The sequence below is a fragment of the Acipenser ruthenus genome, chromosome 43 (assembly GCF_902713425.1).
Source record: "Acipenser ruthenus chromosome 43, fAciRut3.2 maternal haplotype, whole genome shotgun sequence".
Lineage (NCBI taxonomy): Eukaryota > Metazoa > Chordata > Actinopteri > Acipenseriformes > Acipenseridae > Acipenser > Acipenser ruthenus.
Window position 1 is genome coordinate 2642722 of NC_081231.1, and position 17074 is coordinate 2659795.

Here is a 17074-nt window from a genome sequence, read left to right on the forward strand (position 1 = left end):
CAGATCGGCGCTCATTTTAATTAGCGTCCCAATTAAATTAGAGGATCTAAAATATCATCTGTTCTATGTGGTATTTCTTAGTATCAATTTAACTACTGATCAAGTGTTTTGTACAGTCTCATGCCAGACCCCTCGCCAGTTCTACTCCTAAACTGGTATAATGATTGGTTCAAAATCCAGCAGTTTACAGCAGCTACCTAATTGAATAGTGAGACTTGTGTTGGAATGAATGCTTGTAGGTCTATCACTGTTGATCAGTCACTACAGTACGTGGTGGCAGTGGGTGGAGAGGAAACGAGTTGTGAAGGCTTTTCATATTGGAAAGAAAGCAACTGAAAAATGTAGCGATTACCAGAAAAGCAGTCCACATGTTTTAGTAGTTGTGGACTTAAACATGGACCCCTATACCTAAAGTAAAACTACACAAAATAAGTACTGAAAAGGGCACCAGTTTCTTTGTTTGATTTGGTTTCCTATAAAAAAGAAAGAGGACTGAAAGATTCCAATCCGGTAAAGTTAAATAGAAATATATTTAATGGATTTAAAAGGCGTTTTATACAAATATTGAAAATACAAAATAGAAACATTTTTGTTTTGATTAATTACATATCAACAAGGGAATTGCTTTTTTCAACTGCTACATAGGAACGTCGTATCCAGATCACACTCCCTCCTGTAACAATGCTGGTGATTCAATTGAGTGCTCTGTGGTAGGAACAGAAAACCAGCATCGTTGCAGGAGGGAGCGTGATCTGGACGCACTGCGATTCCGAGTAAATGGCGAACGCTCCAGAGTAAATGTTGAGAACGTATCGCCCAGCTGATTTATGACCAGTGATCTGTGATTAAAATGTCAAAAGAGTTTACATATCAACAAGGGACAACATGGGACACAGCACAGGTAACGGGATGCGTTTCTTGTGAACACTGCAGGGGGTCTGGAGCACGTTCAGGTAATTTTAGCTAACAAGATAATTCCATTAATCTTCCCTGTTTTGCACTTCTGTTTTGAAAGAAGCACGTGTTATAGCACACATGCATTTTGATTTAAAACAAGATGCCTGGTACAGCTTTAGGGTAAAGAAAGTTCTCGGTTTCCATGCCTTATTCTCAAGAAATCCGGAACACTTCCTGGGTCATTTCACCGTGTCTTCTGGGTCTACTGGCTGGAAGCATATCAGTCAACAGGGGAAGCAGCTGGTTGGTTAATGGCATAGAAGGGGTGCGACTATTCCACCCTCCAGGTGACCAAAGAGAACAGAGAATACTTTAAGTGTAGTACCAGATATAAAATAAAAACACACGTCTCAATGTGCCTCAATTGCAACAGATTTGGTTTCTTCATGAGAACATGTTGGTCAGGCCGTGGGTCAGTGGTCCAGTACAGACAGGTTTCCCGACACCACCCTATTCTCCAGAATAGAACCGCTCGGTATGGCAATACTGGACCCGTGATTCGATATAATGATAACCGTCCCCTGGGGAAACAAACAGAAATGAAGAACCTTCAGATGGAGAGATAATATGAAGAGAGAAAATTCTTCTTTAAACTGCCACTTTATTAGGACCAGTCTATTGAATTTGGCATCACCCTGAATTAGAGATTAGGTTGGTCATGTGATGTGACTTCCCTGCTGTAAAGCTGTGGGAGCAGCACGCTCACAGTCTACCAGGACTTGGGAAAGATCTAACACCATTGGAGAGATAGTGGGGGCATGTGGAGCAGGAGCCACAGTAGCAAGGACAGTCCTGCTGGTCAGGCTGCTTCAAGAGTCACCAGAGTGGATCAGCAACAGCAAAGGGAAGCCTAGAGAGACAGCTGTGGCTGCAAACAGTGACGTACAGAGAGGAAACTAGAGAGGATCGTCAAGTGTGAGATATGAAGGACTGGATGGATCCCTCGAGGCACCTTCCAACACCTTGTGCAGTCTACGCCATGTCAAGGCTGTGATCAGATCTCTCGAGACACCTGTTGGTCAGGCTGCTCCATGTTGTATAGTTAGGAAAAATGTTTTCGTAAAAATGTAACTAAAAAGATCTACTGGCCCTACATCACAATCCAATTTGTTTACCATTTCTGGTGTCCCAGTTGTACTGAAACATGCATGCATATCATTTTATCATGTTAAATCCAATCTGAATTGAAACATGCGTACATCATTTAAATGGTAATAACTTATCTAGCCTTTCTATCTCGGCTTTTTGTAAATTTAACATGCTTTGATTAGATGATGATCTGCATTAAATACACCCAATGTTTCATTTTTAAAATGATGGTTGTGTTATTATCTACAGTTATTTTAATGGCTTCAGTATGGCGTCAGTGAATAAAAAAATCAAATAAAAAAGTCTATCATGAAACCACTTCTCTGTGCATCTGGTGCCATGTGACTGACTTTGTAGAGACAGATCAGTTCAATGGTTACAGAATGAAGCTCATTCTAAGAGTAAGACGGGAGCTTCTCTGAATTTTTACCTTCAAGACCACATCCTTCCCAAAGGTGACGTCGCCCGAGACAGTCAGGTGATCGAGATCCAGGAGATCCGGAATGTTCTCGAAACGAGTCCGCAGATCCTGAACCTGCCACGGAAACAAAGAACATCCTGATCTGGAACCGCCCCACGCTGCTGGGATACGTAGTGATGCTAAAGAAACGTCTCCACTGGGAACACGTCTACAGTGTTGAAATGAGGTTTTATTTTAAAACGTGATATCTAAAAATAAATTATCCGTTTCTATGCCTTATTCTCAGCTTATCTGGTCATTTCACCTCAACAGTGTTTTCTGGCTTACGTTACTGGCTGAAAGCATGTCAGTCAATAGGGAAAAGCAGCTGATTGGTTATCGTGGGGACGATTTCACTCACCAGGTGACCCAGGAAGTACTAACTCAGTTGGAGTAAGTGCACCAATATTTAATTAATTGTGCCATAAATAATATCAGCTTTTAATATGTATCACATCTCATAATTCGAAAAAACATAATGATTAAAGATAGCCCTCACATTAAAAGGTGGATTGGAAAAATGACTTGAAAGTGACAGAGATGGCGCAAGTGGGCCTTCATACAGCAAGAGTCACAGAAATAATATATGGTAGTTCTATTAAAGGTGAAACAACTTCTATAGTAAATATCTTAAATCTCCCTGTCACTTGCAGGCAAAATTCCTATCTTATAGAGCTGTGAGGTGCAGTGGATGAATATGAATGCAGGCTGGTTTCTAACGTTACTTCTGTGAGTGTGTGTCAGTGAGGGGATCCTGTACCTTCGTGAAGGGGGCTCCCAGTTTGACCAGTGGCACTGTCTTGAATTCTCGGTTCTCGCTCATCTCCAGAGCCCCCCCTCGCAGCTCGTACAGGTTGGACTTCACCAGCAGGAGGTCAGAGGTCGTCTTGACCGGCAGGAAGCGGCTGCGCGGCACATTGACCCCCCGTGGCCGCGCAAAACTCCCGATGGCCGAGCCTGCGGCCGTCTCCAGCCGGATGACCTCCTGACCGCTGGGCAGAGTCTGTTGCAAGAAATCAACACTCGCTGTTAAAACCTTCGACATTCCATTTTCTTAACTTTGCCCCCTTACCTTTTACGGCGTTTGCAATCAGGGGTTCATTTGAGCTTTTCTGTCTGACAGGCGAGAATTATGCTGTTTGCAAACGATGAACCGTATGAAAAAAAACATATTTTTTGTTGCAAAAAAGAACCCTGTGTACCTAACATTTACAATAAAAACACGCTTTCCTGTTCCCTGTATTGAGTGACAAAGGTTTACTATATATTTTAGCATGTTGCAACATTAAGTTTCTTTACAACCCAAACGATGAAACACCACAAAACTAGAGCTCTTAACAACAGCAGTGTCGTCGCTCCTGTTCATCAGATTAATCGCCCCGCGCTGGTATTGTTCAAACCTGAAGATTATCTCAAACCATGGGTAGGCAAAGGTGGGCATGCTGCTACCAACCCCAACAATAAGGCATCAAACCACCCCACCCCCATCCACAAGCAGAGAGCTGCTGTAAATCAAGGGCAGTGCATTAGGTCTGGAAACAGAAATGCTGTCCCTCTTCCTTAATGATAAGATCAGGGACATTTATGTCTACAAATGAATGAACCACTGTTCGTTCTTGCTGTAATTGCTCAAAGACTCTGTTATGGTTGAGGAGTTCAGGAGCTCACCAGTGTGTTATACAAGCTCATCATGACCTCCTTTGATTTGTGCTCTACACTTTTGGCTATATACTGAACCTGCAGTTTGTTTGCCTGTTTGATTGCTGCTGCTGCTTGGTAGCCAGGTCTTTCTCCTGTTATTCTACTCTTATACCACCTTTTAGTATTTGAATTCTACGTTTCTGTAAGTGCATTTAAGTGCAGTAACACATTATTCTTCCAAACTAATATGCAATGAGAAGCTATAGATTATCTGACTGACTGATTCACCTCTTTGACTTGTTTACCAAACCTTTTCTAATTCAACTGGTATTTATTCAAAATGCCATAGCAGAATACCACTGATAAAATACACATATCTCAAAAAGTGCTTTGAATGTACAGTATAGAGGGCTACTAGGTACACAGATTCTTTACAATGTCGATGTGTTATAAAACCTGTTCTGAATACTATGTTGGCTTTTAAAGTGATCAGAAAACAGATTACTAGGCTTACTTCTTTTCAGCGTTTAGTTTTCAGGAGCTCCCAAAATACTGCATTAATTCACTTTTAGAATAAAGTATTTATTTTTGACTCACGTTCTTTATTGAAACATCATGGGACCTGTTAACTGTGCACCAGGCTGCAGGGGCTTTGCTGCTCAATGCCATCATTTTCAATTCATTCTTTGCTTCTGACCAGCAGCTGACCAAACGCACCCGGGATATCCAAGCGCAATCACAGCAAATGAAACGGGTGTCAATCATACCCGACGCTTTCCTATTGTTGGCTTTGGATCCCAGTATCTCCTCCCCACTCAATCACAGCTCAGCTCAGCTGCTCAGAAATGACTCATGAACTGAAAGTGCTGAAACCTGTTGTATCATTAACAGGGTTCATGGGGTTCCAATGGAGAACCCCAGTCAAACGCTCTGAAAGGCGAGTGATGTGTTATCCTGTGAGCCCCTTTACCTGGCTGCTTGCTATGATCTCCATGTGCAGAGCCTGCTGTCTGTCAAGTCTCCTCATGCACTCCAGAGACACCCACAGGTTATTAGTGTTGAAGATCTTGAATTCCGACACAGACATGAACTCGTCTGTATGTTCCCTGGGCACCTGAGCAATCTCCAGCAACTGCAGTTTCCCATCTAGCTCTATTAGAGTGCCCCCCTGTGGACAACAAGATTAATACACTGATGATGTCACCAGCCTTGAAATAGAATGACTGCGGTGGGACATTTATTGCCCCTTTTATCCACTCAGACCCCTTACTTAGTAAATACTATCCCTGACTAGATCATCATCTCCTCTGTACTATGACATGGATCTTACCGTTCAATCTCACAAGTGCAGTGGTACCCCAAAATGTTAGCCATTTTCTTTAGGAGCGTGGCAATTAAAATTATTATTATTTTCTTAGCAGATGCCTTATCCAGGGCGACATACAATTGTTACAAGATATCACATTATTTTTAATTACAATTAAACATTTATACAGTTGGGTTTTTAATGGAGCAATCTAGGTAAAGTACCTTGCTCATGGGTACAGCAGCAGTGCCCCCCACCTAGGATTGAACCCACGACCCTCTGGTCAAGAGTCCAGAGCCCTAACCACTACTCCACACTGCTGCCCCAAAATGATGGTGTCACCAGCTTTGAAACACAATGACTAGGGGCGGGGCTTCAATTGGCTACTCCCCCCACCCATTCAGACCCCTCCCTTGATTATTAGATCACTAATAGTCTCCTCTATAAAGATATGCAATAGAACCAAACATCTGTCCCACAGGGGCGGTGGTACCCAAAATAGCATCACATGACTCCCAATGCAGAATGACCGTGTGGGACAATTATTCTTCATTTCATCCCCAAAATTCTCTCTTGGCGAATGTTTCTGAGTAAAAGTTGAAAAAAAAGTAGTTTGCCTAGTTTATTTACCTATGATGTGTGAATAAAAATCTCAAAGCTATCAGGAATATGTTGAAAAAATAAATTGCAGTGATATGTGTAACACAGGATTCAGCAAATGAATTGTGTTTGATGTACACACTGCAGAGGGTTCTGGGACACTAAGTTTAGAGAAAGAGAAGCATGTAGTTATATTAACATAAGATTAGGTTAAGAAATGATTTAACCCTTGACTCTTTTTAATGGACGAATCAGTACCCAGCGGTAAACCATATGACCACCCTATCCAAGAGGGTACCTCCTTACCTTGACATCAGCCCTCGTCCTGTCAGTCACCTCCATGAGGAAGTCGCAGCGTCCCCCGGTGGCGGAGGACTCTTCCTGCAGCAGATGGTTGAGGATGTGTAGATCCACGGTGGCTCCCAGGTTGTCTATGTTGGAGATGAAGAGGATCTCTTTCCCCTGCGCTGTGAAGAGCTCCGCCAGGCCTGAGCGGCACAGGCTGGCGTACACGTCCCCGTGGCCAGACAGGGCCCACCCTGCAGGGTGGAGCAGGGGCAGCATGGTGTCCTTCCGCACTAGAGGGTATCTGGAGGGGGACAGACACCAGCGTGAGAAATGCGTGATCCACGTACAAGGCCATATCTTCTGTTTCTATTACCTGAAGTGCTGTTAAGTTTGTGGACTGTATGCCACTGTATAGGAAAAATGTACATCTTGTACAATGTAAATAATGAGGCTGTCATTTCATTCTATCAATATTAAGGTGTGCCCGATACTCTGAGTAATTCCTTCCAAGAAGATTGTTGGAACAGCGCTGGTGTGTAGCAGTGTGTGTGTAGATACTGCTGGAGTCGCCAAGATGTTTAAGAAGTTTATTCGGCATTTTAATTTGAATTTCCTTGTTGATGAAAAGGAGTTTAAAAAAAAAAATCTCTTCTCGGGATCTCAGCGTATCCAGATCACGCTCCCCCCTGCAACAGCTCTGGTTTTCTGTTCCCACAACACCCCACTCAGTCAGCGCTGCTGCGCGATCTGGGTGCACTGCGATGTGTAGAAGATGAATCTCAGGTGAGAGTCCCTGAATGTAAAGGAGTGGGAGGTTGGAGTGCAGCTCTAAGAGGTCTCACCTGCTCTGCAGGAAGGTGTGGATCTTGACGGGGCAGTGGCTGTATCTCTGTAGGCTTCTCTGCGTGTCCTCCTCAGTGAGGGAGGAGTTCATCAGGACGAGGGGCACGTCACAGCTGTGAGTCTTATTGAGGTGCTGCAACAGGAGACAGGCCATAGAGCCATAGAGAGATGAATAAAGAGCCAGGATCGGAATTAAACCCTCGGTGAACAAATATCCTTTTTCATTATGACAAATTTACCTTAAAGTTTTCATGCTGTGGTTTTTATTCTCTTGACCCGGAAATAAAAACTATACAAACCGCAGAGCAATCTGGGATGGCGTGTCACCTGCTCACCTCAATTCAAGTAAATAACGAATAAGGATGAGGCTGAATAACCCGAGTGAGCCCTGAAGGGCTGTGCATCCTTGTGACAGAGAGCGAATGAATCTGAGTCAACAATCTCCCTCCAGACCTGTGAGGGCGCTGTATAACAGGAACAGTGTGCCCCGGACTGGATGGTTTGACAGTTCATTCCAGGGTCAGTTGGAAGTCGGCCATCCAGGAAGGGGGCGGAGCCACAATACCAGAGGTCATCGCCTTAATACGGTAGGCAGTGTCAGTCATGGATTGGAGGCTACGTGATTGGACTCACTACCCAAGGAGGCATGACTGAGGGGGTGTGACAAAGCAATCTGTTCCTTTGTTATGGTTATGAAAGGACCAGTGAAGGAGTACTGTGCTATAAAGAAACCATGAGTTTTTGTGTGTTGTTTTGTTTCTCTATTAAAGTCTTACGTTTGTCGTTTATAGGAGGTTAATATCTGGGGGCTGTAGCTAAACAGCCAGCAATTAAACCCGGACTCCACTTCACCATTGTGCATGAATAAACCTGTAAACCACCACTTTCACTGAGAGCACTCCCTCTGGAGTTGTGGCCGTGTTGTGTTTGTGTGTGTCTATTATTATTTCGGGACTGAACCCCATGGTTTACCTGCGCGATAGACATTGTTGTGTAGAGCCAGGTATTATTATTTAAGGTTGCTAAACAAGCAACCCAGCCAAATAAAGAGCTTTTTAACTGTGTTGTTTCAAATCATTCCTGAGCACTGCATCACCTCTACACCTGCACACTGCAAACCGCTTAGCCACAATCCTCCCGAGTGAAAGCAGCACAGCGCCGCTCTGTGAACGATCACGGTTTATACAACCAGGGTGGAGAAGAAAGCAAGGTGTCAGAGATTCTCTCATATCAAGTAAACACTTCCCTGGATTATTTGTTTAATAATTCTGATTATATGCACATCACATGTTTAAATGATAACAGCCGATTTTTTCTTCTAAACCAGCTTTTTGTACATTTAGTTTTGATTAGACGACAGTGAGTTGTTATGATCTGCAATAAACACACCCGCTGTTTAATGTTTAAATGATGATTGTGTTATTATATACTGTTATTTTAATGGCTTTAGGGTGGCTACGACATCAATGAATTGAAGAAAGAAAAAAAAAAGGAATCTGTTAACGCTGCATTCAGGACCACCGGCTATGAAGAGGTTATTATTTGATTATTATTGCCCTCCGTGTTTCTCTGTAGTTTCAGGCTCACCGCAATCTGCTGGATAGTCAGGTCCAGGAAGGTGTTGTCATCACGCACTTCCATCAGCCCTTTGGGGCCCTGCACGCCCATGCTGGTCCCCAGCCCTCCATTGAGCTTCACCACCACCAGCTTGTTCAGCAAGGAGGAGACGTCTTCAGGCAAGGCCCTGGCTTGGAGAGTCTCGTAGGCCTGTATCTGTTTTGAGGAGAAACAGAAGAGTAAATGTCTCTCGATAATTACGTTCAATTGTGTATTTTAAGTTCAGGGAGCCTGAAGAGGAATGACATTTCAGCCAAAAGTTCCCTTAAAAAAAAAAAAAAAACAGGAAAAATGACCTTCAAATGAGCTAGCACAAGCACATAGGATTTGATACACATGGTCAATAGACAAGTTCATTTCTGCAAATGTACCCTATGGCAAATATTTAATTTTTGGCCATCACTTGTAAGCAAATATCTCATCTTAAAGAGCCCTATGTGTAAGGAATATAACAATTTCAATAATCTAAAACTAACAACAAACTACACAGGGTATTACATGAACTGCTAGACCTGGAACTAATGGATATGCTTTCTTGCTAGTATTATACAGTTACAATTGAAAATTGATTTGAAAGGCAGTTGATTCAAATTCAACTCCTTAATGTTTTATCTCCAGCATTTCTCAAGCCCCGGTATAACACTACTATATAAAAGTGTCAGGAGCACCCGGCCAAAGTCACTATCAATAAACATCCTGTTCAATGACTTTAAATGCTACACTGATCAAACAATACCAGCCATAAATGACATCATCAATTCTGTAAACAGTCCTGAGATCTTCAGTCAAAAAACATGCTAGTTCCCTTTCTTCTTTTTTTAATTCAGTGTGCTCAATTAATTAACCCCCATTTTTCTCCCCAGTTTAGTCATATGTGAGCTACCGCCCCCTGGAGGACACGCCCTGCAGGTGTCTGAGCTCACCTGGCCAGTAGGGGCCGCTGCAGAGTGGCGAGGAGAAACAGTCCCTGCTGGTTTTGCCTCCCTAACCCAGCGCCAGAGTCAATGCTCCCTGTGGAATCCCTTGACTGTATGACTGACCCTGCACACCACGTGTTCCTGCCGTTACTTGGGGATACCCTTGGGGACTCCCCGTTACTGGGTTTGTTCCCACAATACTCCACTCATGATCTGGACCCACTGCAATGTTTCTAAGAGAAATGTTCATTAGCCTCATGAACAAGGGAATGTATCACAGGACACAGCAAGGGCGCGGCTGGTCTCAGACCCTGTACCTTACCTATCAGGGCCTGTCTCAGCCTGGCCTCGGTCCTGCAGTATTGAGGAATACTCACTGCCTCCTGCGGGGGTTTGAAAATCCTGTCCCACTGCACTGACAGAGTCTCCCTCTGGAAAAAGCGCTTGTGGAGCTGCTTGAAGTCCTGCCAGTCTCTCCTCAGAGCCTGTGCTCCAGAAAGATACCTGAGGTTATTCCAGTATAGAAGTGCACCACAGTCTAGCAACATGTAACCAGCATTGGAAAACCCAGCCCGGTATGGTAAACTACAGTCAATAGTCAAGCTAAAAACATAAACTGTATGTGTTGGTATTTTTATATCCCTATATTCAATAGAAATGAACTCCTTGATGATAAGAAAAGAGAAGAGAGGGTTGAGAGAGAACCATTAATAATGACAGTCTAAATTATTACCCAACATTTCAAAAATAGTTTGGAAGCATTCACGTATACTTCATAATTATGAATATAAATAAATATTTCCGAAAGCACCGAACGTAGCTTTTAGAAGGGATGCAAAATTAGCTGACTTTAGTAAATTGACAGAGATGACCTGGAAGAACACTTTCCAGTCACTAAAGTGTGATTGTCCATTTGCTCTCTCAAAGCTACTGATATCCCTGTAAGCACTGATGTAGTTAATGCTTACACATTTTAAATAGCAGCTATACAACCCTGATACTACATGCATGTCCACAGCAGCGCGGGACCTATGTGATAAAGTCGACACACTGACCTTAAGGCTGACAGGGATCGTTAAGGGTTGAAGTATAGAAAGTAAGGTTGTTAACATGGCACAACTGTATGTCAAGGGATGATGTGTGTGTGTTGTGAAGCTACTCCACTTGCCCAATACAAAGTTTAAAAAATGTATCTGTATCTAGTTTTCTTGAGGCGTAATTCCTGAATTGGTGTGAAGACGACTACACCCCAACTTCAAACAATCTCCTGTAACCAGGGCTCCTGTGAACGCTTACCCACTTCAGGTGGCAGCGATTTTTTATACCTTGTATGGCTACACAGTTTTACTTAGAGATACATTATTCCAGTTTATTAGAAAGACGACGTTGTTGCTGTCCCAGTTTCTGTACATTCACGGAAGGTTGAACTATATGCTTAATCATAGGATACAGTGAGATATCTGTTAATAGTTGCTGATTTATTTAACTGGAAGTCAACGAAAAATACTCGTCAGCTCTTCATTTAGTATTCTTGGTTTGTAAAAATGATTTCAATGCTATCATGTCAGCCATTTACGTTTGATATATACATTTCTATCTGAAGTTTATTGCTTCGCAATAAACTTCACAACAAAGTTTGCAGATGACATTCAAGAGAACCTGTTTAGCTTGAATGACTGTGTTGTTTCTATCTGCACATTCATTTACTGGAAATGTACCCAAGCTGGAAGAGCATCATTGAGCAGTTTGCTGCTTTGGTTTAAAGACGTGATTCGCCTTCATATCTAACATTTATTGCTTTACCACAATCTCTTCTTAGGGATCCAGTCATTTTTGTTCATTAATTCAAACAAATAAATAAGCAAGACCATTCTTCCTTAGATTTCATCTCATATTCTCACAGTGTTGAATATTGATATTACTTCTTAAAAGTATGTGCAGTCCTAGATTGACACGTTAAAGAAGGTAGCTTTAAAGAATGGGGGTGCAAGTGCCCCCCCCCCTTAATCCTGCCGGTGTGTCAGTGTGTGTGTGTATGTTATTTAAATTGTCTGATTATGGCAGTTGTATGCGTGACATGCTATACACATGTATTGTGGTTTGTTCTTTTTTTCTGCTATGTACTGTACAGTGCTTTGCGATACTTTTGTATAAAAAGCACTATATAAATGCAATAAATATAAATATATATATAGTGTGCAGACAGTGCATGAGGTTTGTACCCAGTGCTACCTGAGCTTGTTCGAGGGTCTCCGATTCCAGCAGCTGCTCCAGTTCAGTCTCCAGCGAGCCGGGCAGCTCCGGACAGGCTTGGGTCTGTCTCTGAGAGATGGGCTCACGGGCCGGGCGGATCATATCCAACACTGCCAGTGGACAAAACACAAGGGGCTTCAAAATACCAGCCTGTCAGTGATAAACTGGGCTTGATTCACATTATAAAATACCAGCCTGTCTGTGATAAACTGGGCTTGATTCACATTATAAAATACCAGCCTGTCAGTGATAAACTGGGCTTGATTCACATTATAAAATACCAGCCTGTCAGTGATAAACTGGGCTTGATTCACATTATAAAATACCAGCCTGTCTGTGATAAACTGGGAGGAAACTCAAGAAGTCAACAGACAAGCTTGTGATGTGTACCACACTGTAATTATTATTATTATTATTTATTTCTTAGCAGACGCCCTTATCCAGGGCGACTTACAATTGTTACAAGATATCACATTATTTTTACATACAATTACCCATTTATACAGTTGGGTTTTTACTGGAGCAATCTAGGTAAAGTACCTTGCTCAAGGGTACAACAGCAGTGTCCCCCACTGGGGATTGAACCCACAACCCTCCGGTCAAGAGTCCAGAGCCCTAACCACTACTTCACACTGCTGGCGATTGAGGACTGGAGCTAAATTCTCAAAGCTACAGCAAGCCAGCATCAGCACATCATTCCAGAGAGGATGAAGACATTGAAACAGACTTCTCTATTTCTCATACAGTCTTACCACACATCTCTCAGGCTTGTCTTTGGGTTCATAGGCAACACATTGCTTACAGTTCGGCTTTTTATACTGCAAACCACCTCGAATACTTTTACACTTCAGTGCACTTCAAAAAAATGAATCTTGTCCTCCTTCAAAATGATTTATTGCAACAGCTTTTACATTACGCCACTCTTCTGTAGCCCAATCAAGTAAATAAGGGTAATTTTGAGGGGTATCCAAACTAGCAATCTCTCTGTCCCTTTCACGTTGTGAAATCCAACACACGCTTTTTCTAATGCTTTAGTTTTTCCATCATGATTATAGTTGTTATCTTCAGAACCAATAAAGTTTGTAAAACCATAACTCCCATCTTCAATCTCTAATCCAACCTAATCTCTAATCTCAAACCCAAACAGACTGCTCTAGCCATTTACATGCTTCTTAGTTTTACCTCTGAAAACTGATACAGTCAGTGCTGGAGATTGGGCCTGTCTGTATCTCTGCCTAACTCAGTGCTAAACGTGATACAGATTTGTAAAGGGAGTGTCCCACACCCAGCTTCAGGCTGTCAGTTTAATGAGTCACATTTTATCTGGATTGCTTGGTTACCGAGATTAAATCTCATAAGGAAATAGCATGATGCCAAAACACACAAGGAGGTCCTCGGAAGCCAAGCTTAAGAGTTCAGCCAATATTGTATTAACCCATTCAGCTCTACTCTTATGTGTGTTTCTAAGTGTGGCTGTTACCTCTAATCATGTTGAGAACAGTAGACTAGTCAAATAGAAAAGTGAATGTAATATAGGATGTAATTTTCTATATTAATGGATTGGAACTACAACTGCACTTCATCCCGTCTGAAACACACGCTCCTCAATGACTTCACAATCATGTGACGTGTGGTCCATCTGAAAACGCCTGCTTCACAATGACTTCACAATCATGTGACGTGTGGTCCATCTGAAAACGCCTGCTTCACAATGACTTCACAATCATGTGACATGCGGTCCATCTAAAAACGCTCGCTTCACAATGACTTCACAATCATGTGACGTGTGGTCCATCTGAAAACGCTCGCTTCACAATGACTTCACAATCATGTGACGTGTGGTCCATCTGAAAAACGCCTGCTTCACAATGACTTCACAATCATGTGACGTGTGGGCCATCGGAAAACGCTCGCTTCACAATGACTTCACAATCATGTGACGTGTGGTCCATCTGAAAACGCCTGCTTCACAATGACTTCACAATCATGTGACATGCGGTCCATCTGAAACACACGCTCCTCAATGACTTCACAATCATGTGACGTGTGGTCCATCTGAAAACGCCTGCTTCACAATGACTTCACAATCATGTGACGTGTGGTCCATCTGAAAACGCCTGCTTCACAATGACTTCACAATCATGTGACATGCGGTCCATCTGAAAACGCTCGCTTCACAATGACTTCACAATCATGTGACGTGTGGTCCATCTGAAAACGCTCGCTTCACAATGACTTCACAATCATGTGACGTGTGGTCCATCTGAAAAACGCCTGCTTCACAATGACTTCACAATCATGTGACGTGTGGGCCATCGGAAAACGCTCGCTTCACAATGACTTCACAATCATGTGACGTGTGGGCCATCGGAAAACGCTCGCTTCACAATGATTTCACAATCATGTGACGTGTGGTCCATCTGAAAACGCTCGCTTCACAATGATTTCACAATCATGTGATGTGTGGGCCATCGGAAAACGCTCGCTTCACAATGACTTCACAATCATGTGACGTGTGGGCCATCGGAAAACGCTCGCTTCACAATGATTTCACAATCATGTGACGTGTGGTCCATCTGAAAACGCTCGCTTCACAATGATTTCACAATCATGTGATGTGTGGTCCATCTGAAAACGCTCGCTTCACAATGATTTCACAATCATGTGATGTGTGGTCCATCTGAAAACGCTCGCTTCACAATGACTTCACAATCATGTGACGTGCGGTCCATCTGAAAACGCTCGCTCCTCAATGACTTCACAATCATGTGACGTGCGGTCCATCTGAAAATGCTCGCTTCACAATGACTTCACAATGTGAGAGGGGAGCCTTGGGGGGTGGGGGGGGGGGGGGTGGGGTCGGGGCTGTAGTTCGAAACAACATCGAGGAGGTAAAAGCTAGCTTAGATTTTGTTGTGGCAGGCAGGGCCAGTGTTCTTGCCTGAACAGCTGTGAAAACAGCATGAGAAAAAATGCATTACCAAAGGTAGTTTACAGGTAAACTTTTCTAAGAGTCTAACTTTGAGCTTATTCAGACCTTTGTCTTGTGAAAGCTTGTGATTAATAGTTGTTTAGTCAGTCCAATAAAAGGTATCACTTCTCCTTCTCTTTGTCTATTCAAAGTTAAAGAAATACATGATCATTTATGATCCAGGACTAACCATTCTTACATTTTCTAGAATGTTTTAACAGTGTAGACCTCTTACAATTAAGAGCAGTGTTAAATAATACCTGTGTTTTTTTCTCCCCAAGTTGTATCCAAACTTGTCTTTTCCTCCTTCAGCCCTGGGAGTTCCTCCTTCTCTGTTTACTCCTTTTCCTATAAGACTCAGCTGACAGGCTGGTACTTCAGCTGGTGTCAAAGTCTGCAGATAACATACCTGGGGTGGGAGGGGCCAGTCTGAAAGGGGTGTGTTCTTAAACAAGCTTTCCTCTGACATCAGACCACTTCTTTGTTTTAAATACCTGACCAGCCAATCAGAAAAGAAGTGCCAACAGCAAAACGTACAGGTTTGACTGGTTAACTGTACCGGTTGATATTTATAAATTAGGGCTTGTAATGACGTTGAATGTATAGAACTTGTTGACACACCCTGTCTTTTCAATAGTAAATCGTGTAATTATATTGCCAATATACAAACGGTCATAAAAGACAAACATTGCGCAGAGCTGAGCGCCTACGGAAATGCTACAAAAAGAAGGAGCGTGGGAGAACTAACTTTTATAAAGACCCGTTCAGATTTGTAAAGAAGTTATCCACCAGTGAGAAAAATGGCACACTAAAAGCATCTAAGTTTGAGCTGGAGAGATATTTAGAGGAAACACATACAGATTCAAAAAGGCAGGAGCCTATGTCAATTCCTTCAGACATCCCACCTATCAATCCACCAGAATACCAAATGGAGGACTGTGCACCTAAGTGGAAAGAAGTAGAGCAAGCTGTGAAAAAAGCAAGGGCTTCATCATCTCCAGGGCCTAATGGAGTTCCGTACAGAGTGTACAAGAGTGCTTCAGGAGTTCTACGAATTCTGTGGAAATTGATGAAAGTGGCATGGGAAAAACAGGTTGTACCAAGAGCATGTCGCCGAGCAGGTGGAGTCTTTATACCTAAAGAAAAAGATTCTACAAGCATCAGTCAGTTTCACCCTATTTCCCTATTAAACGCACTGTGGTTGATCCCCAGAGCCAGCATCGCAGTCGTTGTGTGCTGATGCGCTGGGGAGGCAAAATAAGCTGATCCCTGGAGCCTGCATTACACTTCAGCCATCAACACCTGACAGAAGGATATCTACATCATCAGATGGAAGGAAACGCAAATGGATGGAGACGACATTAGTTTACTGTAAAGCTACGTCTTAGTTGGTGCTTATCTTGGCGAGAGCCGAGTTCAAATCAGCATGAAGTTTTAACATCTACTCTCATGTAATGGAAACCAGGGGTTATTGTGTTACAAACCCTATTGGATACAAAGAGGTGGTTGGCACCTGGAATAACATTGGTAACATGTTTGTTGCCACTACCTTTAAAGACCCAGCGTAGGGCCAGAGAGTGGTACATCATCAGAAAGTGGTACATCATCAGAAAGTGGTATATCATCAGAAAGTGATACACTTTAAGGGCCAAACTCTGTACATAATATCTCTTTCAGAAAGGTGTTTCCTTGTTCCCTGAGCTAAAACTTTTATATTAAAATAAGAAAATCTAATCTAGTATTTTGAAAGAGGTAGATGAAGTCTATCTCCTGCTTATAACCTTAATTACTGTCCCCTGAAAATGGCTTAAAGACCAGCTTCAATAGACATTTAACTGTTACTAGAAGTGCCAATTAACTAATAATCAAAGCCAACAATAATTACTATTAAATAGAACACACAGCCGGTAAGTGAATAATACACGCGTAAGTAACTTAGGAACCAAAAACCAAAAACATGACACTTGTGAAATTAGGAGTGTTTAATTAACAAGGGTTAGGAATTCACTTTTGTTCTAACACAGTTGTTTGAAAATCTAATTAAATACTTCTCTTTAAATAGGCAGACCCTAAAAGATACTGTTGATCCCAGAATCTCATCAAGCAGCTGCTTGAAGGATCCCAGGGTGTCA

General features: G+C 42.5%; 1 protein-coding gene across 2 annotated transcripts; it reads right to left on the reverse strand.

The window, feature by feature from the left end:
* Positions 1-511: 511 nt before the first annotated feature.
* Positions 512-15363, reverse strand: LOC131709464 (UTP--glucose-1-phosphate uridylyltransferase-like). 2 transcript variants are annotated; one of them, XM_059012071.1, is made up of 10 exons: positions 15203-15363; positions 11951-12081; positions 10096-10203; positions 8772-8957; positions 7184-7317; positions 6360-6642; positions 5118-5315; positions 3267-3509; positions 2477-2581; positions 512-1478 (listed from the first exon to the last, which is right to left on the reverse strand). In XM_059012071.1, exons 2-10 carry the CDS (start codon positions 12071-12073, stop codon positions 1371-1373), a joined length of 1488 nt encoding a protein of 495 aa, XP_058868054.1. In that variant the 5' UTR covers positions 12074-12081; positions 15203-15363; the 3' UTR covers positions 512-1370. The 2 variants fall into 2 exon arrangements, with proteins under 2 accessions (XP_058868054.1, XP_058868055.1); XM_059012072.1 differs by lacking the exon at positions 15203-15363 and adding an exon at positions 13154-13975.
* Between the last annotated feature and the right edge of the window lie 1711 nt (positions 15364-17074).

Excerpts from the sequence above, each read along its gene's own strand:
- LOC131709464 (XM_059012071.1), bottom strand. The coding sequence starts at position 12,073 with ATGATCCGCCCGGCCCGTGAGCCCATCTCTCAGAGACAGACCCAAGCC. Across the intron at positions 10,204-11,950 it reads AGACCCTCGAACAAGCTCAG|GCTCTGAGGAGAGACTGGCA; the intron begins GTAGCACTGGGT and ends TCTGGAGCACAG. Across the intron at positions 5,316-6,359 it reads GGACGAGGGCTGATGTCAAG|GGGGGCACTCTAATAGAGCT; the intron begins GTAAGGAGGTAC and ends TGTTGTCCACAG.